General features: G+C 45.6%; 1 protein-coding gene across 1 annotated transcript in view; it reads left to right on the forward strand.

Moving 5' to 3' along the window:
* Nucleotides 1-6,043: 6,043 nt before the first annotated feature.
* LOC126424915 (uncharacterized) overlaps nucleotides 6,044-24,867 on the forward strand; it is a 32,650-nt gene continuing 13,826 nt past the window's right edge. Inside the window, exon 1 of the mRNA XM_050087757.1 lies at nucleotides 6,044-6,182. Coding sequence (XP_049943714.1) covers nucleotides 6,054-6,182 — 129 coding nt within the window. The 5' untranslated portion in view covers nucleotides 6,044-6,053. The remainder of the gene's footprint in view (nucleotides 6,183-24,867) is intronic.

Here is a 24,867-nt window from a genome sequence, read left to right on the forward strand (position 1 = left end):
AACATGGCAGCATGGAGACCTGCTACTGCACACCGAACTTCGACGGCTGAGTAAACGTATGGTTCTAAAGAGATGTAGAGAACTTCTGCCAGCGACAAAATTTTTTGTGTGTGAAAGAGAGGAAGATAAATCACAACTATATGATTTGAGCCGGTTGTTCGACCTGGCATTTGTAACTGATATGATAGGTAACTAAATGGATTAAACAAAGCACTTCAAGGCAAAGAACCAAACGTCGTAATTCTTATGTTTTCTATAGAGCGCTTCGTGCAAAACTTGATCTTTTGAAAGCACAGTTACAGAAATTAAGTATGAAACACTTCCCTCAAATACGGTAAGAATGGTCGCATTTTTTTACACTTGTGTAATATCTTGAAAATCGAGTGGTCATCAGTCTAGATCTTTTGATTGAGAGGAAATTATGTTGTATGTACTTTTCGTAATTAAAATGGTTAATTTTGGCTACGATATTTTTTTGTACTTAAATCTTTATGAATTTTTAAGTCAGATGCTCTCTAAATGGACCAAATTACATGTAGTAGATTCCAAGCCCAGAAACTTTGGGTACTCCTTTTCTAGAGTGGATCTCACACACAACTGGGATCAGCCATACATCAATAATGAGAATTTTGGCTCCACATAAAATGCACTCCTACAAAATGGTAATGTTACGAGGGCTATTCGGAAAGTAAGGAACGATAGGTCGCGAAATGGAAATCACAGTGAAAATCAAAACTGTTTTATTTGCAACAGTTAGTTACAACTTCTAGCTACTTATCTCCATAGTCGCCGATGCGACTTAGACGTTTGTCGTAGTGTTGTACCAACATTCCAATTCCCTCGTTATACACGGCAGCCGCCAGTGCTTCCCGCTAATTCTCTACGCTGGCCTACAGCTCGTTGTCTGTGCCAAAATGTTGTCTTCATAGCTAGCGATTGATGTGAGCAGAGATGAAACTCAGAGCGAGACAATTACAGGCTGTATTGTGGGTAATCCAATTGAAAACGATGCAGCAGCATCTTCATTGCCCCTTCAGAATGTGGCTAGAATTGTCTTGAAAAAGAAAATGCACGACAGTTATGTAATGTTGGCTGCATAGCTTCAGGCGAAATTTCTCACCAGGCCCTCGTACTTGGTGGGAGCCACTATTGTTCTAGGTATCTTTTTGTGCTCCCAGTGTGCTCAGAACTAAAAAGAACGACGCAACGCCATCGACGGACATACTAGAGACACTGTCCAACACCCCTGTGCAAAACGTCATCGGTTTCCATTTCGCGACCGATTGTTCCTTACTTTCCAAATAACCCTCACTGAGGACGATCCACATCGTCATGTTTAGTATGCAGTTTAGGCGACATGGGAGCTGGAGACGAAACCTGTTGCTTCCACTGTGACATACTGTTTACGGATAAAGTGGATGTATACATGAACGGAGAGTCAATGAGCAAAATCACATATCCTCAGCGGATGGAACCATCGAGTATAACTGGCTCCTAGCAAGTAAGATGTGGTGTGGAATATGGGATTCTCGTTTTGTTGGATCCTTTCTTCATTCAGGGTACACTAACAGCAGCCCGTTACCTGCAGTTGTTAGACGAAGATGTGCTGCTGTCTGAAAATAGGACGTTTCAAACTTTATTTCATCTCGAGGGTGTCCCTACTCATTAAGGACTGTTTGGTTAGGCATAAGTGGATATCCAGGTTCCTTGAGGATGAATAGGTCTTAGAAGTCTGGCAGAATGGACGCCACGTTCTCCAGATTTAGATTCATTACATTTGAATCTGTGTGGAAATGTTCAAGCGTCTGTTCACACCTCACAGAGTAGTTTATTGATGCTTGTGCTCACCTTCCGGGAAGTATGGGATAACACCAACTTGACAATGTGCTGCACAATGCATTGAGCACATCCTTTAGCCTTTACGTGTTAGCATCAGCATTTCCCATCAGGTTCCACGTCACCTGTAAGGAAGAAACATCAAGTCCTTATTCAATATTCGTTTCACATTTCACACAACCCCCTTTCCGTTTGAAAAGGCGGACACGTCCGTTCCTACAGCTACTATGAATCAAGACACAAGAGAACTGAGGACTTTACCTTCTGGTGGGCGTTGACTTGTATCAATGGGAAAAGTTGAAAGTTCGTGTCACACTAGGATTCGAACCCGGATTTTCTGCTTATTAGGCAGATTTGCTGACCATGCACCATCCACACACAGTGGTCATCGTAAGTGCAGGGACTACCCTACCACCACTCATGTCAGACCCAAATTCTCAACTAGACCACAGACTACTGACGTAATGCCCCTGCTCACTATTATCCTCATTAGTCGTCGCATCTCACCGATGCTGCAGTCCGCCCCCCCCCCCGGTAGCTTAGTCAGCTCGACAGACTGTCAATCCTAAGGTTCGATTCTCGGCTGGGTCGGAGATGTTCTCCGCTCAGGGACTGGGTGTTGTGTTGTCCTAATCATCATCATTTCATCCCCATCGACGCGCAAGTCGCCGAAGTGGCGTCAAATCGAAAGACTTGCACTAGGCGAACGGTCTACCCGACGGGAGGCCCTAGCCACACGACATTTACACTCCTGGAAATGGAAAAAAGAACACATTGACACCGGTGTGTCAGACCCACCATACTTGCTCCGGACACTGCGAGAGGGCTGTACAAGCAATGATCACACGCACGGCACAGCGGACACACCAGGAACCGCGGTGTTGGCCGTCGAATGGCGCTAGCTGCGCAGCATTTGTGCACCGCCGCCGTCAGTGTCAGCCAGTTTGCCGTGGCATACGGAGCTCCATCGCAGTCTTTAACACTGGTAGCATGCCGCGACAGCGTGGACGTGAACCGCATGTGCAGTTGACGGACTTTGAGCGAGGGCGTATAGTGGGCATGCGGGAGGCCGGGTGGACGTACCGCCGAATTGCTCAACACGTGGGGCGTGAGGTCTCCACAGTACATCGATGTTGTCGCCAGTGGTCGGCGGAAGGTGCACGTGCCCGTCGACCTGGAACCGGACCGCAGCGACGCACGGATGCACGCCAAGACCGTAGGATCCTACGCAGTGCCGTAGGGGACCGCACCGCCACTTCCCAGCAAATTAGGGACACTGTTGCTCCTGGGGTATCGGCGAGGACCATTCGCAACCGTCTCCATGAAGCTGGGCTACGGTCCCGCACACCGTTAGGCCGTCTTCCGCTCACGCCCCAACATCGTGCAGCCCGCCTCCAGTGGTGTCGCGACAGGCGTGAATGGAGGGACGAATGGAGACGTGTCGTCTTCAGCGATGAGAGTCGCTTCTGCCTTGGTGCCAATGATGGTCGTATGCGTGTTTGGCGCCGTGCAGGTGAGCGCCACAATCAGGACTGCATACGACCGAGGCACACAGGGCCAACACCCGGCATCATGGTGTGGGGAGCGATCTCCTACACTGGCCGTACACCACTGGTGATCGTCGAGGGGACACTGAATAGTGCACGGTACATCCAAACCGTCATCGAACCCATCGTTCTACCATTCCTAGACCGGCAAGGGAACTTGCTGTTCCAACAGGACAGTGCACGTCCGCATGTATCCCGTGCCACCCAACGTGCTCTAGAAGGTGTAAGTCAACTACCCTGGCCAGCAAGATCTCCGGATCTGTCCCCCATTGAGCATGTTTGGGACTGGATGAAGCGTCGTCTCACGCGGTCTGCACGTCCAGCACGAACGCTGGTTCAACTGAGGCGCCAGGTGGAAATGGCATGGCAAGCCGTTCCACAGGACTACATCCAGCATCTCTACGATCGTCTCCATGGGAGAATAGCAGCCTGCATTGCTGCGAAAGGTGGATATACACTGTACTAGTGCCGACATTGTGCATGCTCTGTTGCCTGTGTCTATGTGCCTGTGGGTCTGTCAGTGTGATCATGTGATGTATTTGACCCCAGGAATGTGTCAATAAAGTTTCCCCTTCCTGGGACAATGAATTCACGGTGTTTTTATTTCAATTTCCAGGAGTGTATTTATACCGATGCTGCGGTGGTCCATGCGCTTGTGGTGGCCACTGTGTCCGGATGGCGTACTGATCAGCGCATCTACGAGGGTGAGTCAAATGAAAACCTTAAATATTTTTTAAATATTATTTATTGTGCAGAAGTGGTACAGAGCTGTATCGCTTTTCAACGTAATCTCCCCCACGCTCAATGCAAATCCTCTAGCGCTTACAAAGTGCATAAATTCCTTTAGAAAAAAGTTCTTTTGGTAGTCCGCGAAACCACTCATGCACCGCGTGACGTACCTCTTCATCAGAACGGAACTTCTTTCCTCCCATTGCGTCTTTGAGTGGTCCAGACATATGGAAATCACTTGGGGCAAGGTCTGGTGGGTATGGTGGATGAGGAAGACACTCAAAATGCAGGTCTGTGATTGTTGCAACTGTTGTACGGGCAGTGTATGGCCTTGCATTGTCATGTTGCAAAAGGACACCTGCTGACAGAAATCCTCGTCCCTGTGATTTGATTGCAGGCCGCAGGTGACATTTTAGGAGACCTGTGTATGATGTGACAGTGGTGCCTCTAGGCATGTAATGCTCCAAAATGACGCCTTTTTCGTCCCAAAAGAGAGTCATCATAATCTTCCCTGCTGATGGTTCGAAACTTCTTTGGTTTTGGTGATGAGGAATGGCGCCATTCCTTGCTCGCTCTCTTCATTTCCCGTTGGTGGAAGTGAACCCAGGTTTCGTCCCCAGTAACGATTCTTGCAAGGAAGCAATCAGCGTCTCGTTCAAAGCGCCGAAGAAGTTCTTCAAAAGCGTCAACACGTCGTTCTCTCATTTCAGGAGTCAGCTGCCGTGGCACCCACCTTGCAGACACTTTGGGGAACTGGAGCACGTCATGCACAATGCGGTGTGCTGGCCCATGTCTAATCTGTAAACAAGCTGCAATGTCATTCAGTGTCGCTCGGCGGTTTTCCTTCACTATAGCTTCAACTGCTGCAATGTTCTGTGGGGTCACAACTCTTTGTGCCTGACCTGGACGAGGAGCATCTTCCACTGAAGTCACACCATTTGCGTACTCCATTCGTAGACTTACTGCTGTGACATGCATCACCGTACTGAACCTTCATTCGTCGATGAATTTCAATAGGTTTCACACCTTCACTACGCAGAAACCGAATAACAGAACGCTGTTCTTCCCTGTTGCAATTGGGGCGGCCATCTTTATACTGATACTGCGAAGGTATGTGTGCATCTGCTCTATGCTACCACCTACAGGCCAGTCCGCAGCTCGTGTTGGTGCGGTAGCGTTCTCGCTTCCCACGCCCGGGTTCCCGGGTTCGATTCCCGGCGGGGTCAGGGATTTTCTCTGCCTCGTGATGACTGGGTGTTGTGTTATGTCCTTAGGTTAGTTAGGTTTAAGTAGTTCTAAGTTCCAGGGGACTGATGACCATAGATGCTAAGTCCCTCACAACCTACAGGCCATTCTGCACGTTGTTTGTAGCACGCTTAACAACTTACAGGATAACGGCGCGAAATTTCGATTTGTTATTACAAATTTAAGGTTTTCATTTGACTCACCCTTCTACCTCATCAGGAGACCCAGGTTCGAATCCCATTCTGGCACAAATTTTCAACTTGTTCCATCCATAACAATAAATGCCCACTGGTAGCTAAAGTCTTTAGTTCCTTTGTGTATTAATATGTGTGAGTCACACAAGAAGATGGCGAACTGATGGGAAATTCTTCGTGATTAAAAAGCAGTGCAGCATCTCGTGTACACGGTTTGGCCATAATTGTTCCAGACTAAATCCCGGCCAGACTCTGAAACACAAAGTCGCCGAACGTGGCACAGGAAATGCGTCTGCATTTTTTTAACGGCCACCTGCAACTTAACAAGTGATTTTTCACGCTCGTTTCCGCCAGTCATGACCATTTTTTTTGTGCTAGCGCTTTCGTCCCTTTTTTCACACGTCAGAAGCGGTAATAACAGGGTCTGGGTTTTAACGGAAGCGTGTGACAGTCATGCGCGCCGGAAGAATAACAAGGCCCGGAGCCTCGGCAGGGTACAAATATGGCGGTGACCTGGCCTGTGGCGACACTTGATGTACGACCAGCGCGTATCGATCGTCAGCGATTTGTCGACATGAAGAGCTACTTCGCTTTCGTATTCGCAGCTGTCGCTCTCTTCGCCGTCGCAAAGGTAAACATAAACTCAGTTTTGTGCACACAGTGGTGAAGCAACACACGGCTCTTGCGGCAGGAAACTGCACATCTCAACCGCATCTTAATAACGAGAACAAAACAACTGGCTGTACATAGGCCGACATGTTTGTTAGAAAAAGCACACTGGAAAAAATTAATCACTACCCATGAGACAAATACCGCAAAGCAGCTCCTCTAGCCTCATTGCTGGTTTCATCTTCGAGCACTGACTGGTTTGATGGCGCTGCCCATGCTGCCCTGTCCTGTGAAAGCCGCTTTATCTCTGAACAACTACAGCAAGCTACAGCCTTCTGAATCTGCTTACTATATTTATGTCTTGGCCTCCCTCTACAATTTTTTTACCCAGCACACTTCTATCCAGTACTGAATTGATGATCCCTTGATATCTTAGAATGCGTCCTATCAGCCAGTCTCTTCTTTTAGTCAAGTTATGGCACAAATTTCTTTCCCTGCCAAGTCTGTTCATACTTCCCCATTACTTACTTCATCTACCCATCTAATCTTCAGCATTCTTCTGCAGCACTACATTTCACTTCCATACAGGGCTATACTGCAAACAAGTATCCTCATAAAAATAATTCCAAACACATCTATATTCGATCTTGACAAACTTCACTTCTTCAGAAATGCTTTACTCGGCATTGCCAGTCCACATTTTGTATACCCTCTACTGCAGGCATCGTTATTTTGCTGCCCAAATCACAAAAGTCGTCTCTTACTTTAAGTGTCTCAGATGGCTCTAAGCACAATGGGACTTAACATCTGAGGTCTTCAGTGCCCTAGACTTAGACCTACTTAAACCTAACTAACCTAAGGACATCACACACATCCATGCCCGAGGCAGGATTCGAACCTGCGACCGCAGCAGTAGTGCGGTGCCAGACTGAAGCACCTAGAACTGCTCGTGCCACAGCGGTCGGCTTTAAGTGTCTCGTTTCCCAATATAATTCCTTCAGCTTCGCCAAATTTAATTCGACTACATTCCATTATCCTTGTTTTACTTCTGTTGGTGTTCATCTTATATCCTTCTTTCAAGACACTGTCCATTCCGTTCAACTGCTCTTCCAAGTTCTTTTCTGTCTCTGACGGAATTACAATGTCACTGTCGTACCTCAAAGTTTTTATATCTTCCTCCTGAACTTTAATTCCTACAGATTTTTCTTTCGTTTCCTTTACTGCTTGCTCAGTGTGAAGATTGAATAACATCGGGGATAGGCTGCAGTTCTATATTTCTCCTTTCTCACCTACTGCACCCCTTTCAAGCCCTTCGCCCCTTTCGTCCCCAAAAAAAGTAGCCATCATTTCTCGATTCTAGATCGGAGATTGCTTAACCTTTTTTCGTTTGGGCGAACTTTAACGGCGCTACTACATTAACTGTTGTTCCGATTCTGCGTTTGTACACGATATTCACTTCTCACCGCCCATAACACTGTGGAAAACGAATCATCTCCATCTTGTCTGTATCGCTCCAAAAACTGTGGTGTACTAAGCATTCTTTGCTCTTTGGACTGATCAGTAAACATTTTTGGAACCCACCTCGCGTGCAGTTTGGGATATGCAAGCTGTTCGGTGAGAGCCATGCAAATTGAGGTTCCACAAACATTTTGGAATTCATTAGCCAGACAACTAATCGTCACTAGACATAGTTTCGAACTTTTTGGTCCGCAGCTCGTGGTCGTGCGGTAGCGTTCTCGCTTTCCGCGCCCGGGTTCCCGGGTTCAATTCCCGGCGGGGTCAGGGATTTTCTCTGCCTCGTGATGACTGGGTGTTGTGTGATGTCCTTAGGTTAGTTCTAAGTTCTAGGGGACTGATGACCATAGATGTTAAGTCCCGTAGTGCTCAGAGCCATTTGAACCATTTCGAACTTTTTGGTTCGCTTGATCAACGATGTGTCGGTCAGAGTACTGGGACTGCCACTCCGCTGTTCATCGTGAACATTTGTGCGGCCATAGATCCAAGTGAGTGACTATATTACTTAAAGAATGTTTTACCCAAGATGACGCAATCATCATTTAACCATACAGTAGAGCTGCATGTCCTCGAGAAAAATTACGGCTGTTGTTTCCCCTTGCTTTCAGTCATTCGCAGTACTAGCGCAGCAAAGCTGTTTTGGTTGATGTTACAAGGCCATATCAATCAATCGTCCAGACCGTTGCCGCAGCAGCTACTGAAAAGGCTCGTCTCTCAATAGATACACGTCTGTTCTGGTTCTACCTACGGTACGGCTATCTGTGTCGCTGAGATTAAAACTAAAGAAATTGGAGAAAGGGAGGAAATTAAGGAGATGGCACTTGGATAAGTTGAAAGAATCAGGGGTTGTTGAGAGTTTCAGAGGGAGCATTAGGCAACGTTTGATTAGAACAGGGGCAAAGAATACAGTAGAAGACGAATGGGTAGCTTTAAGAGATGAAATAATGAAGGCAGCAGAGGATCAGGCAGGTGAAAAGACGAAATACTAGAATACAAGGAATACTGAATTTATTTGATGAAAGGAGAAAATTTAAAAACGCAGCAAATGAAGCAGGCTAAAGGGAATAGAAACGTGTTTAAAATGAGATTGACAGGAAGTGCAAAATTGCTAAGCAGGAATGGCTAGAGGACGAATATAAGGATTTAGAAGCACATTTCTCTAGGGGAAAGGTACATATCGCCTACAGGAAAATTAAAGAGGTCTTTGGGTTAAATAGAAGTAGCTATATGAATATCAAGAGTTCAGATGGTCAACCAGTCCTAAGCAAAGAAGGGAAAGCAGAAAGGTGGAAGGAGTGTATAGGGGATCTCTATAAGGCAGATGAAGTTGAAAGCAATATTATAGAAACGGAAGTGGACGCAGGTGAAGATGACATGGGAGATACGATACTGTGAGAAGAATGTGACAGAGCTCTGAAACATCTAAGTCGAAACAAAGCCCCGGGAGTGGACGATATTCCGTGATAACTACTGATAGCCTTGGGAGAGCCAACCAAGACAAAACTCTTCCACCTGGTGTGGAAGATGTATGAGACAGGCGAAATACGCTCACACTTCAAGATTAATGTAGTAATTCCAATTCCTAAGAAAGCAATTGCGGACAGATGTGAAAATTGCCGAATTATCTGTTTAATAAGTCATGGTTGCAAAATACTAACACTAATTCTTTACAGAAGAATGCCCGCCCCTGGCAGCTGAGTGGTCAGCGCGACGGAATGTCATACCTAACGGCCCGGGTTCGATTCCCGGCTGGGTCGGAGAGTTTCTTCGCTCAGGGACTGGGTGGTGTGTTGTCCTTATCATCATCATTTCATCCCCATCGACGCGCAATTCGCCGAAGTGAGGTCAACTCGAAAGACTTGCACGGGGCGAACGGCGTCCCCGACTGGAGGCCCTAGCTACATGGCATTTCCATTACAGAAGAATGGAAAAATTTATAGAAGCCGATCTCGGGGAAGATCGGTTTGGATTCCGGAGAAATGTAAGCACACACGAGGTAATACTAACCCTACGACCTATGTTAGAAGATAGGTTAAAGAAAGGCAAACCTACGTACTGTATGTCGCATTTGTAGGCCTAGAGAAAGTTTTGACAGAGTTGATTGTCTTTGGAATTCTGAGGGTAGTGGGGGTAAAACACAGCGAGCGAAAGGCTATTTACAATTTATACAGAAACCAGGTAGCAGTTTTTAAGCGTCGAGGGACATGAAAAGAAAGCAATGGTTGAAAAGGGAGTGAGACAGCATTATGGCATATCATTGATATTATTCAATATGTATACTGAACAAGCAGTGTAAGAAACCAAAGAGAGATTTGGAGTAGGAATTACAGTTCATGGAGGAGAAATAGGAACTTTGAGGTTTGCCGATAACATTGAATTTCTCTCAGACAGAAAAGGACCTGGAAGAGCAGTTGAACGGCGTGGAAAATGTGTTGGAAGGAGGATATAAGATGAACATCAACAAAAGCAAAACGAGGATAATGGAATGTAGAAGTATTAAATCACGTGGTGCTAAGGAAACCAGATTAGGAAACAAGACATTTAAAGCAGAAGATGAAGTTTGCTATTTGGGCAACAAAATAATCAGTGACAGCCGACGTAGAGAGGATATAAACTGCAGACTGTCAATGGCAAGGAGCTGGCCGGTGTGACCGAGCGGTTCTAGGCGCTACAGTCTGGAATCGAGCGACCGCTACGGTCGCAGGTTGGAATCCTGCCTCGGGCATGGATGTGTGTGATGTCCTTAGGTTAGTTAGGTTCAATTAGTTCTAAGTTCTAGGCGACTGATGACCTCAGAAGTTAAGTCGCATAGTGCTCAGAGCCATTTGAACCATTTTTTGAACCAATGGCAAGGAAAGCATTTTTGAAGGAGCGGAATTTGTTAACATGGAACATAGATTTAACTTTTAGGAAGTCTTTTCTGAAGGAATTTGTATGGAATGTAGCCATGTATAGAAGTGAAACATGGAGGATAAACAGTTTAGATGAGAAGAGAATAGAAGCTTTGGAAATGTTGCGCCACAAAAGAATGCTGAAGATAGGTGAGTAGATCACGTAACATGGAATATGGATTTAACTGTCAGGAAGTCTTTTCTGTATGGAGTGTGCCATGTATGGAAGTGAAACATGGACGATAAACAGTTAGAACAAAATGCGAATAGAAGCTAGATTTCAAAATGTAGTGCTACAGAAGAATGCTGAAGGTTGCGTGGGTCGATCACGTAAGTAATGAGGAAGTTCTGAATAGAATTGAGGAGACTTTGTGGCACAACTTTAACAGAAGAAGGGATCGGTTGATAGGACATGTTCTGAGACATCAAGGGATCACAAATTTAGTATTGGTGGGAAGTTGGGGTGGGGGGGGGGGGGGAAATCGGGAGACCAAGAGATGAATATACTATGCAGACTGAGAAGGGTGTAGGTTGCAGTAGGTACTCGGAGATGAAGAGGCTCACACGGGGTAGAGTTGCACGGAAAGCTGCATCTAACCAGTCTTCGAACTGAAGACCACAAACACAAGTTGCAAAATGCAAATGTACACTACTGGCCATTAAAATTGCTACACCACGAAGATGATGTGCCACAGACGCGAAATTTAACCGACAGAAAGAAGATGCTGTGATATGCAAATGATTAGCTTTTCAGAGCATTCACACAAGGTTGGCGCCGGTGGCCACACCTACAACGTGCTGACATGAGGAAAGTTTGCAACCTATTTCTCATACACGAACAGCAGTTGACCGGCGTCGCCTGGTGAAACGTTGCTGTGATGCCTCGTGCAAGGAGGAGAAATGCGTACCATCACGTTTCCGACTTTGATAAGGGTCGGATTGTAGCGTATCGCGACAGCGGTTTATCGTATCGCGACATTGCTGCTCGCGTTCGTCGAGATCCAATGACTGTTAGCAGAATATGGAATAGGTGGGTTCAGGAGGATAATACGGAATGCCGTGCTGGATCCCAACGGCCTCGTATCACTAGCAGTCGAGATGACAGGCATCTTATCCACATGGCTGTAACGGATCGTGCACCCACGTCTCGATCCCTGAGTCAACAGATGGGGACGTTTGCAAGACAACAACCATCTGCACGAAGAGTTCGACGACGTTTGCAGCAGCATCGACTACCAGCTCGGAGACCGTGGCTGCGGTTACCCTTGACACTGCATCAAGGACAGGAGCGCCTGCGATGGTATACTCAACGACGAACCTGGGTGCACGAATGACAAAATGTCATTTTGCGGATGAATCCAGGTTCTGTTTACAGCGTCAAGATAGTCGCATCCGCGTTTGGCGACATCGCGGTGAACGCGCATTGGAAGCGTGTATTCGTCATCGCCATACTGGCGTATCACCCGGCATGATGGTATGGGGTGCCATTGGTTACACGTCTCGGTCACCTCTTGTTCGCATTGACGGCACTTTGAACAGTCGACACTACATTTCAGATGTGTTACGACCCGTGGCTTTACCCTTCATTCGATCCCAGCGAAACCCTACATTTCAGCAGGATAATGCACGACCGCATGTTGCAAGCCCTGTACAGGACTTTCTGGAGACAGAAAACGTTCGACTGCTGCCCTGGCCAGCACATTCTCCAGATCTCTCACCAATTGAAAACGTCTGGTCAATGGTGGCTGAGCAACTGGCTCGTCACAATACGCCAGTCACTAGTCTTGATGAACTGTGGTATCGTGTTGAAGCTGCATGGGCAGCTGTACCTGTACACGCCATCCAAGCTCTGCTTGACTCAATCCCCAGGTGTATCAAGGCCATTATTACGGCCAGAGGTCGTCGTTCTGGGTACTGATTTCTCAGGATCTATGCACCCAAATTGCGTGAAAATGTAATCACATGTCAGTTCTAGTATAATATATTTTTCTAATGAATACTCGTTTATCATCTGCATTTCTTCTTGGTGTAGCAATTTTAATGGTCAGGTGTATTTCCACATATCCCTTACTGTCAAGGTAGGAAGTGAAGTAGCCGTTCACTTCAAGTTTTGAGAAGCTGTATTTTTCCGTTTATTCTGCACAGCAGCGTACACTCTGTTCATGATAAGAATGAACCTAATTTAAACAAAGACAAACGCGACGATTGGTCAGATACCATAGCACACGTACACTGATGTTGTTGTGCTCTTGGAAGTAGGTCCTATTTATGGTTCAAATGGTTCAAATGGCTCTGAGCACTATGGGACTCAACTGCTGTGGTCATAAGTCCCCTAGAACTTAGAACTACTTAAACCTAACTAACCTAAGGACATCACACACATCCATGCCCGAGGCAGGATTCGAACCTGCGACCGTAGCAGTCGCACGGTTCCGGACTGCGCGCCTAGAACCGCGAGACCACCGCGGCCGGCTCCTATTTATGCATTAGATATGTTTTTACTAAGTTATGTTAAATGAAACTTTGAGCTATTCTAATGTATTAACAGCCATCAACGTCTTTCTTAATCACGCCTTAGGTATGTAGTTTTTACTTCAAAAATCGTCTGCAGTCCCAATCTCTGTACTGTTATAGTCTGATTTTCGCGCTGTTAATACGCAATATGAAAATGGCTGCGACTCCCTGATGTTCCGTAGTAAAACACGCATGTTGAACACGATTGAAAAGTGCCGAGAAATAGGTTGTTCTCAATGTTGTAAAGTAGGAGAAATTTACAGAAGAAATCGGCTTTGAGGTTTCCCCAGGGACTGTACTTGATACAGCTTAGACACACGCACACGTTAGATGTGTAGAGGAATCGGTAGCGTAGTAGGTTGATAATCTAGTGCAGTTCATGGCTCGCCTAAGTCATCTTTTTTCCGTTCAATTTGAAATACCTACATCTAACAATTATAAAATTCATCATCATTTTTATGAATAATACACGTGTTCTTGTTTCTAATTACATATTGCATGCATTGGAAATAATCTTATTCCATTCACCCCCCCCCCCTCCCCGCCCCCTAGTGTAATCGGACTTCGCCTTTTGTGCCACATATACATGCTTCACACAGTCAAAGAGAAAGACAGGACGTGATGAAAGCTGAAAAAGCAGTAAGGCTCCCTCACACAGTGAAAGTAAATTTACAGTTTCAAGATAGCAGCTTCAAATATGTACCGAATGTTGTGAATATATATATATATATATATATATATATATATATATATATATATATATATTGGGGGGGGGAATATCGCCGATATATATGTTACTTTTGGAAAAATATCGATATATCGATATTTTATTAACATCACTGATCCCTATCCACAAAATGAGCAAAAACTCTTGCTGGCGCTCTGTCGAAACTTTGAAATTTCATTGAGGCGGTGTTTGCGATCCCAGCAAAACTTGTCTAGGGGCTGGACGGCTCTCGGAATCATTACCGTCACTGGTGGCTAACTTGGGAGTTTTTCCAAAACTGGAGGGAGAAGTCAGAATTTCTGTTGAGAGACTCTGCCTTCTGCGTCTACGAACAACGGTCTTGCTGGCATCCTCGCGGGCCGCACACGTGAAGATGAGGCAAGTACGCTGTTAACTGCCGTTCACATGCAGTTGAGTACTGCAACTTTGGAGAGATTCGGCCAGTAATGGTTTTCCGTGAAATAGTTCAGGTGGCGCGGTATTTGTTAACTTTTCGGAGTTAGCCGTTTTGACAACTGATGACTGCTACTAGTTGTTTGATTTGTGGGATCTGTGAACGGTCTATGTTCTTCCGAGTTCACTTTTCATTAGCACTTGCTAATATGCTGCTTTCTTCACCATAGGAAACATTCATTACACGGTCCTAACATTGCTACCAAGATCTGACTTGGACATAGTTGTACCTTTCATTCATTCATTGTTAGCTTGTTGGGGTTTTGCCACTTGAATGCCCGTTAATGGAAATAAAAAGCATCTTTCGTAAGTGTGGTGTCTCCGTCAGACACCACACTTGCTAGGTGGTAGCTTTAAATCGGCCGCAGTCCATTAGTACATGTCGGACCCGCGTGTCGCCACTGTCAGTGATAGCAGACCGAGCGTCACCACACGGCAGGTCTAGAGAGACGGAATAGCACTCGCCCCAGTAGTACGGACGACGTAGCTAGCGATGCACACTGACGAAGCCTCGCTCATTTGCAGAGCAGATAGTTAGAATAGCCTTCAGCTAAGTCAATGGCTACGACCTAGCAAGGCGCCATTAGTAACATTGCATGTATCTACAGAGTCTCCCTTGTATCGTCAAGAACGATGTATACAAATGATGGATTAAAGTTAAGTATTCCAGAAGCTACGTACTTTCCTTTATAGCATTCATTACGTATCCTGTTACAGACCTCACTCCATCCTTCGTGAGCTTATAGCGTGCATTACGGTCCCCTCAACCACACTGTGTCGGCACTTCTGTCGACACATCAGTAAGGGTGAATTTTCTTTTAATGGTTAGATGCCTCTTTAAACTAAATGTTCTGTCGCGTAATGGCTGACCTGTATATTTCATGTATGTCTATTAACTTTTTAAAGATGGACCTACCGCTGTTAAACTGAGATATTACCTTTTAGAACTAAATTTGCTTGAAAGCATAGGGAGCTTCATTGTTTTCCGATCACGGTGCTTTAATATTGAATCTCAGTGGTACAACAACAACCGCTCCATATTACAGTGTGGCTGTGTGATAGAGTGCCGGCCGTGTGGCCGTGCGGTTCTAGGCGCTTCAGTCTGGAACCGAACGACCGCTACGGTCGCAGGTTCGAATCCTGCCTCGGGCATGGATGTGTGTGCTGTCCTTAGGTTAGTTAGGTTTAAGTAGTTCTAAGTTCTAGGGGACTGATGACCTCAGATGTTAAGTCCCATTGTGCTCAGAGTCCCTTGAACCATTTTTGATAGAGTGCTCGCCTACCATGTGTCTGGCGTGGATTCGATTCGTATGTGAAAATTTCAAACAAAGGTGCATGTTCCATGAAAATTTCACTGAGGGCCACAATAGTTAAGGATGAAAAAGAATTTATATTGTGATGTTTCTTTTAGCGCAAACAACCTTTTATAAACGATCAGTAATTAAGAGTTTATATTTACAACGAAAATCGGATTTTTGTGTGCAATATGTAACTAAAAACAAGAAAACGTGCTTTTTCTATGAAAGTAGCAATTAGACACTGTTAATTAGCATACATTTGATGAATTTTCATATTTAAATGATGTAGGTGTGAGAACTGAACGGAAAAAAACGAACAAATAATGACTGAAACGAGACTCGAACCAGCGATTACCAGACTCTAGCGCTACTGACTTTTTTCATCTTCACATATTTTAAATATCATGGATTTGTTAGCAAGAGATACAATATTGTTAAAAAATTTGAATCAGCCGGAAATCGACCCTAAACTCCCCATATGGCAGGGGAGCATTCTTACTAGACATCCACACAGCCTGTTGAGAAAAAATCGACCTTGCATTAGCGTGTTAAAGATTGCCGGAAAACTTCAAAGTTGATTTATTCGAGAATTTTTTACGGTTGGATCTAACAGGTTTGGGCAATTAATCTGAGAGTGCTGAATTTCACGTATCAAAAAAAGTAACTCAAGTTTTGAAGCCACTTCGTATCTGATACTACAGTCAATTCCACCACGAGCACATTGAAACTGAAAATATTCTAACTGTCGCAGACGCGTACAGTCAGTGTATCTTGTAGAGCACAGTTCGCAAATGGAACAAAAGAGTCGTAGGATTATTTAACCTCTACGTGATCTGTATTTGCAGTTGCGAACATGGACAACCATCAGTTGTGTATTGGAATGACGACAGTGAAAATTTGTGCCGCTCCGGGACTCGAACCCGTGTCCTCCTTTTATCGCGAATGATCGCCTTTGCAATAGGCTATCCGAGGGCGCTTCATAGCCAGACCCGTACTTCCATATGTGGTCAACCACGCGTCTACAACCTGTACTCGTACTTCCATTATTCGTATATTCCCGTACGAGGGAGACATTTTTATTGAAAGTCACTTGCCTGAAGTCGACGGATGGATATGCTATCGCAGAAGCACGATAGAATGTTCCTTCGGACATGAACAACTCGGGGACTGCAATGTCGTCTTTATCGTCTTGTCGACGACAAGATCATTACAGTTGCAGCACGGACATGGATGGGTCGCGTATTTTTCAAAGAAGCCAGCCTAGCATATAGCTGCGGCGAGTTAGGAAGTCCGTATGGCCTCACGGGGAGTCGCACTGCTGTCTCCCTGAATCTAAATCCTGCGTGTTCCCACTGCGCCAGTCTGATTGGTAAGAGCAAATGGAGGGGGAAGGCTGACTAATTGTAGTGTTGTGCCATGTAGCCTACGCCAGCCGCTGTAAAATGAGATGCAGTTTACAAACTGCAGATGTAGATTTGGATGATGCGAGTTCCACTGCTTCCCTCCCGAACAGCGAAACTTACACGGTCTTTCTGTTTCATGTGCCTTTTCCTGGTCTCGACACCATCCAGATCATCTGTAGAACCCAGTGCGCCGTGGCGGATGTGGATTCTGTGCGTGAAGTGGCATCGACTATTATACCAGGAACCATGGTAGGACCGTGGTACGGAGTACGTAGAAGCAGACGCTACGGGCAGTGTTGCATGTTGTTAACAAGCGTCCTGACACACCCATTCAGCCCTTATTCACTGTGAATCACGCCATCTTTCAAAAACACATGGCTTCATTCAAACTGCCCCACATGCATTTGTTAGTTAGTTAGTTAGTCACACCATTGATCATTTGAACGATTCTTTTATCGGACTGATATGGAATGAGTTATTTTATAGGATACGTAACCATGATTAGTGCTAAGATTAATGAATGCACTATTTTAGTCCTACTCATGCAGCTACACTTAAAAACAAGTATGTTTTTAACGGATATCATATTTTAAACAGAAATTCGTCTGCGGAATAGAAGAAGTTGACCAGGAGACAAGGCACGCCCCGATAGCTGAGTGGCGCCGGCACGGTAGCGCAGTGTGTTCTGTCAGAGGGCTGAGTCAAGGAATGAACGATTAACTTGAACGGATGTCTTTTGACGTCTGCCCAGACCAAACGCAACGAACTGTACCGAAAAAAAAGGGTGGTCAGCGTGACGGATCGCCGCCCCACGGGCCCGGGTTCGATTCCTGACTGGATCGGCGATTTTCTCCGCTCGGAGACTGGGTTTTGTGCTGTCTTCATCATCGTTTCATCCCCATCCGGAGCGCAGGTGGCCCAGTGTGGCGTCGAATGTAATACGATCTGCATCAAGGCGGCCGCATCAGACCCGCAAGGGTCTTCCCCGTCAATGACGCCAAACGCTCATTTCCATTTTTACCAGGAGAAAGGAGGAACGATTTTAAATTGGACTTAAAACTTGTTTTGCTGCCTGTCAGACATTTTATAGTATCGGGAAAATGGTCAATAATTTTTGTTGTTGCATATTGGACCCCCTTCTGTGCCACTGACAGCTTTAATAGCAGGTAATAAAGATCATTTTTCCATCTAGTGTCGTAGGCATGGACCTTACTGTTCTTCTTTAAATTGTGATGGATTATTTATGACGAATTTCATCAGCATCACTTGACGCTCGATCTCTTCGCCGACGCCGACGGCGTCTTCAAGCAGGATAACACAAGACCAGAATTGTGTGACAGTGGTTTGGGGAGCGTGATCGTGAACTCTGTTGATGTCCGGTCGCTAGCTCGCCCCGCCAACCACCAGTTCGTCATTTGCGAGAATTGCGTGACGTGTGCGTACACATCTGGTGCCACGTACTTCTGTAAACTTACCGAGAGCTTGTCAGTTCCATGCCAAGTAGAATCGCTTCTTTACTTCTGTACACAGGTCTATCAACATGTCATTAGCAGGTGGTCATAACGCCATGGCTCATCAGTGTACGTTTGGAAGGAATTACCGAGGCCGATTCCACTCCTTCGCACAAGATCTTTTCAACTGGCCTAGGTGTTTTCAGGTTTGTTCCTTGTAGCACCTAGCAAGGTCATGTCAGACATCTGAGTACTGTAGACCTACTTAGTGAAATCTATAACGAAGTAGTAAGCAACCAGCTGCATCTTTCTCAGAAAGTTACAGGGTGTGGTAGATAAGTAATGAGACTGGCCGCCGCGTGGCGCCCCAGTCGCTCGCAGGGCGGTCTCCACCTGTATGTCACGTGGTGGGGGATCTGAGCTAACAATAGAACCGGTTCGGTTCGCAGTCGCGTCGGAGCTCTGGTGCAGTGAGGGTCGAGCTTCGCGTATTACGTTGTTTGTGTGCCCGTGACACTTGTGAAAACGCTGAAGATGGATCGCTCGATAGAACAGCGGTATGCAATCAAATTTTGCTTTCGCTTGGGCAAAACTGCTTCGGAAACTTTTGCTATGATTACGGAGGCCTACAAAGAAGACTCCCTATCAAGAGCTCAAGTGTTGCGGTGGTTTAATGAATTTAAAAACGGGAGGGAATCCGTTGAAGACATGGAACGATCTGGACGCCCTTCAACGAGTCGTGTGGATGAAACGGTGGCCAAAGTGAAAGAAGTCCTGGACTCCGACCATCGTTTAAGTCTCAAAATGATCGCTGATGAGGTCTCCGTGAATAAATTTACAGTTCACCAAATTGTTACGCAAGATTTGATGATGAGGAAAGTTTGCGCAAAATTGGTTCCCGGAGTGCTCACCGCCGAACAAAAGCAACAACGAGTGGACGTTTGCCGTGAGATGTTGATTGATTTGGAAAATAATCCACACTTTTTAGACAACGTAGTAACAGGCGACGAATCGGGGACATTCCAGTACGACCCGGAGACGAAAGCCCAGAGCTCGGAGTGGCACACACCGGCATCCCCGTGGCCGAAGAAAGCAAGAATGTCAAAGTCCCGCATCAAGACAATGCTGATTGTGTTTTTCGACAAGCAGGGATTAATTCACAAAGAGTTTGTCCCTCAGGGGAAGACTGTCAATGCCGAATTCTACAAAGAAGTCCTTCAGCGATTGCACAGAGCCGTCAAACGGAAGCGACAGGACCTTGCTCAACGCTGGCGTCTCCACCACGACAACGCTCCGGCGCACACAGCGTTCCTCGTGACCTCCTACTTGACCCGAATTGGAGTTGAAGTTTTGCCACAGCCACCATACAGCCCTGACTTGAGTCCTCCTGATTTCTTCCTATTTCCGAAGGTCAAAAGATGCCTGAAGGGTCATCGTTTCGACGATATTCCGAACATCCAATGTGCTGTCACGAAGGCACTAACTGGAATAACTCAAACGGACTACAGTGGGGCCTATGAAGCTTGGAAAACGCGCTGGCAACATTGTGTCGACGCCCAAGGCGAGTACTTTGAAGAATATTAACGTTTTGTACAAATTGGATCAATAAATTTGTTTTTCTAGACTGAGTCTCATTACTTATCTACCACACCCTGTATAACTGTCGCATTATTTGCGAGTGTCAAGAACAAGATCCATACAGCAAAATGCAATTCGGAGTGCATGCCACCAGAGACTGTGTCCAAGTCTTCACCATGACACACGACCCTCTTCCACCTTCTGCCTCTTGAGTGCAGAGGGCGGGGGGGGGGGGGGGGGGGCGCTCACGGAGAGCAGTGTCAGCTGCCTCTTCTGTTTGGTGCCACTGGCAGCCACCTCATCTTGACTGGCAGCGTTGTGTGCAGGTCTTCTTCTTCATCTTTTCTTCTTTTCGCGCCTCCAGCTAGCTAGCTGCAGCTGCGACAGTTCGGCAAGTGGACGATTCTGAAGTTCACACAGTGTGGCCTGAGCTCCCAGTTGGTGCACATCGACAGCGCAGAAAGATACGTATATAGCTTCTTTTCCGTGTTTACTTCGTAGAGTCTTACTTAAATTGCGTGTGAGTTTCGTATAGAAGGTGTAATTTCGAGTTTTAGTTACTGTAATCGTAAATTCAGGTAGATTGTAGCGCAGTCATTAGGCATTTGTACAGGTTAGTTCATACTTTCTTTTCGTGTTTCCCTTGCGTTATCTAGGCACGGACTCGTGTTTCAGTAACTGTTGTGAGGTGATCCACATGAGTTCCAAAAGAAATCCGTTGGAATTCGATTACTCGATAAATAGTACAATTCTCAACGCTGTCAATTCAACTAAGTACCTGGGTGTTAAAATTACGAACAACTTCAGTTGGAAAGACCACATAGATAATATTGTGGGGAAGGCGAGCCAAAGGTTGCGTTTCATTGGCAGGACACTTAGAAGATGCAGCCACTCCGCTAGAGAGACAGCTTACACTACACTCGTTCGTCCTCTATTAGAATATTGCTGCGCGGTGTGGGATCCTTACCAGGTGGGATTGACGGAGGACATTGAAAGGGTGCAAAAAAGGGCAGCTCATTTTGTATTATCACGCAATAGGGGAGAGAGTGTGGCAGATACGATACGCGAGTTGGGATGGAAGTCATTAAAGCAAAGACGTTTTTCGTCGCGGCAAGATCTATTTGCGAAATTTCAGTCACCAACTTTCTCTTCCGAATGCGAAAATATTTTATTGAGCCCAACCTACATAGGTAGGAATGATCATCAAAATAAAATAAGAGAAATCAGAGCTCGAACAGAAAGGTTTAGGTGTTCGTTTTTCCCGCGCGCTGTTCGGGAGTGGAATGGTAGAGAGATAGTATGATTGTGGTTCGATGAACCCTCTGCCAAGCACTTAAATGTGAATTGCAGAGTAGTCATGTAGATGTAGATGTAGATGAGCCTGGCATACTTTCATGTGTCTTTCTACAGGCGTGTGCGTCGTGCACTTGTGTGGACATCGTACACACCACATCTTCCTTGCTGTACTTGGCGACATGTACCAAGAGTACTGCTCCTTCTTCTAGTTGCAGTCTACATTGCTGGCCAACTAGAGCGCCTCAATCCCCTGGTCCTCCGTGATGGCAGCAACCAAGAGAGGACTTTGTTCTCCCGTGGCTTCACTTCCGTTTCGCCATGCAGATATACAGGTTTGTGAAGGCGAGTGATTCGAGCAGCAGAATACCTGCCAATACACAGCCCTTCCACGGCTGCACACCAGTCTAAATACCGTCGCTGCGCACATATATAGAGCCTGTCAACACAGCGCCATCATTGTGGAAGCGCTCTCTACTGGTAGCAGACCTGGCGCCTCTCGTGGCAACTGCCTGAAACTCTGTGGGCAACAACTCTGAGTGTTGCAGTTGTCCGAAACGTGTACCAACATATGAGGCATGGATCAGTGTTTGGCAACAGGGGCTTGTGCCTGTTGTGGCAGTAGATACCTGAAGTGTGGCTACTCACGTGACCTGAATGTGATGTTCGCTACAGGTTGATATCTTGTAGGAGAGACACAGCAGTAAAATATTTAAAAATGGATCTGAATCTAGTGAGCATAGAAACGGATTGTTTTTTCTACTGTTGGGTTGGTGCATAAGTTCGTAGTTTTTAATAAACACAACAGATACATATAATGGTGGCTTTAGCTGTCAATAATATATTCTGCTTCACTGTTTACAACAGTATCATCAAGTCTTGAGCGCATTTTCATACAGAAAGGAAGTGCCTTGAAGATTGTTCGATAGAGAGCGGAATAGGTGGAAATCTGACATAAGCTGAAGAAGGTGGGTATGGAATTACTTCCCAATCCGACTCCTGTATAGCGTTTTTGTCAGTGTAGCAGAAATTGGGCAGGCGTTATCTAGGAATAGCATCACTTATGCTGCGTCAGCAATACATCTGAGTTGCCGACAATAAATGTCAGAAGTGATTGTTATACCTCAAGGAAGCAATTCACAGCACACTACACTGTCGCTGTTCCACCAAATGCATAACATTATCTTTTGTGGATGTCCGACAATTGACCCATTTACGATAATTTTACGCCCGTGGTACGATAGCTTCCTCGTTTCAGGTTTTGAACACTACTGGACGTTCGGTTCTTCAGCCGTGCCCGTATGGAAGTGTCGTTCATGTACGCCTATACAAATAAACCGCATGGAGGTGGTCAGCGTTGCTGTTGGTTAAATGTGTGTATAATCGCTGGGTAGGTTTCATCACCACCGAGGCGCGCCGGTGATGTGCCACAGCGAGGATGCAGTATAAAACGTCATAACCTTACGGAACTGTATGCGAGGAGCAACCTTCATAACTGTACAGAACTGTATTCGAGGAGGAGGAACTGTGTGAGCTAGAGTGATTAAACGTATTTCACCTAGTGACAGTGAAATATTTCGAGCGAGATACCGACGTCAACCCCAATTCGGTACTGAAATAATTAAATGGCGACACTTGAAAACTTGCACCAGATTGGGGCTCGAACCCGGATTTACTGCTTTACGCGAGCGACCGCCGTAATACATACATAGTACAGAGTGGGGCAGAATGGACTGCCTAGTTTCAAACGATCACCGAAGCGCGCGCGGGTGCAGTAGCGGAGTGGGAGTAGTGGCGTTAGGTGGGGGAAACGACGCCATTTTCAGTAGTCACCGTGTCGTGGTTTGGTGAGCATCGAGGATTTGTCATAGAAAGGTTTTTTAAAAACAATAGTAGTGTCTTAGCGACGCAGGGGGCTTTTCGTAGGCGGTTTGATTTGAATCTCGATGCCGGGGTCCCTGATACTAAGACCATTAGGAAATGGATTACTAGTGTTAGGGTGACAGAATATGCACTTCCTAGAAAACCAACTGATGGACCTAAAAGTGTGAGGACACCTGAAAACATTGTGGCAGTGTGAGTGTCCATCGATCAGTCTCCATTGCACTGCGTGGGAACATGCTGTTACTTTTGGAGTATCGTCCGGAACAGTAAGGCGAATTTTACACTCTGACATTCGCTTACACACCTACAAGTTGTTGGTTGCTCAAGAACTTAGTCCAGAAGACTGGGTGACACATACAGATGCATGCAGTGCAATATAAGCGTCTGTGTAACCCAACGCAATTCTGTGATCTAGCCATGAAGTGCATTTTCGACTATCTGGCTCAGCAAATAAGGAAAATTTTTGCTACTGAGCGACTGAAAATCCTCTTGAACTTCACCAAAGACCTCTCAAAGCTCAAAAGTGACAGTTTGGTGCACTGGCATTGCTGGGCCTTATTTCTTTTTAATCTGGAGGTGCAAATGTTGCCGTGAACTCTGCCGGCTAATGTATTGTTAGGTGGTGAAGAAATTTTTACTCCTCAAAATGGTGAAGACTATGATACAGAAGTCTTTTGGTTTCAACAGGATGGTGCCACAGCTCACACTGACCAACATTAACACCAAATTCATCAAGAACAGTTTCCCAGCCCCCTGATCTTCTTATGAGGGGATGTTTTGTGGCACCCCTGCTGTCCGGATTGGAGCCCCTGTGATTTTTTTCTTTGGGGATATGTCAGAGCAGAGGTTTACAAATTTCGACCAAGGATCTTGGAAGCTCTTCAGAGGGCAATTACAGATGTCACTGGAATAACGCAACATACACTGAGAAGAGTTTTGGAAAGCTTTTTTGAAAGACTCAATATGTGCATAATTCGCCAAGATCGTCACCTGGATGATATTATTTTCAAAACCTAATGAAAATAAAATGGTATTGAATGTAGCTTTCAGAAGTAAAAACCTGTTTTAATTATCCTTATTGGTTTTTGTATAATTCAGTCGTCAAATCTGGGAGTCCATTCTGCCTCCCTTCTGCCCAACCTTCTGACATATGTAAGCTTGGCTGCTTTGATATCCTCAGTGTGCAAGCACAATTGGGTCTGAACCTCTTGCAGGAATGCAGCAAACACCGCAAGCAAAATGAGACAAAGAGACAGGGAAACTGCTTGATAGTGTGTGTTAGGTTGAGAATTTGGATCAGACAGTAAATGTACTCACATAGCCGAATCTGCTTAAGGTGACTACTAGCGTAAAGCAGCAAATCCAAGTTCGAGTCTCGGCCTGATACAAATTATCAACTTTCCCCACTGAATTATTTCCGTGCCTATTTGTGACTGATGGTGTACCTCCATCGAAACATGACATTTACAGTTGTTGTAACATAAACAGTGGTGCCTACTCCGTCACCAAACTGAAATGTCTAACAGAACTCACATAATCATACCATTTCACGCAGCTTTAATTTCCATTTGGAAAACATATTACATGAATGCTCTATATTGGGCATGCTAAAATGTGCAGCCGAGTTTGGTGGCAAATGTTGCGGATATACTGATACAGCGGAACGATTGAACGCAATTGCTATGTTCGAGTTCCAGGTG

The sequence above is a fragment of the Schistocerca serialis genome, chromosome 10, assembly GCF_023864345.2.
Source record: "Schistocerca serialis cubense isolate TAMUIC-IGC-003099 chromosome 10, iqSchSeri2.2, whole genome shotgun sequence".
NCBI lineage: Eukaryota > Metazoa > Arthropoda > Insecta > Orthoptera > Acrididae > Schistocerca > Schistocerca serialis.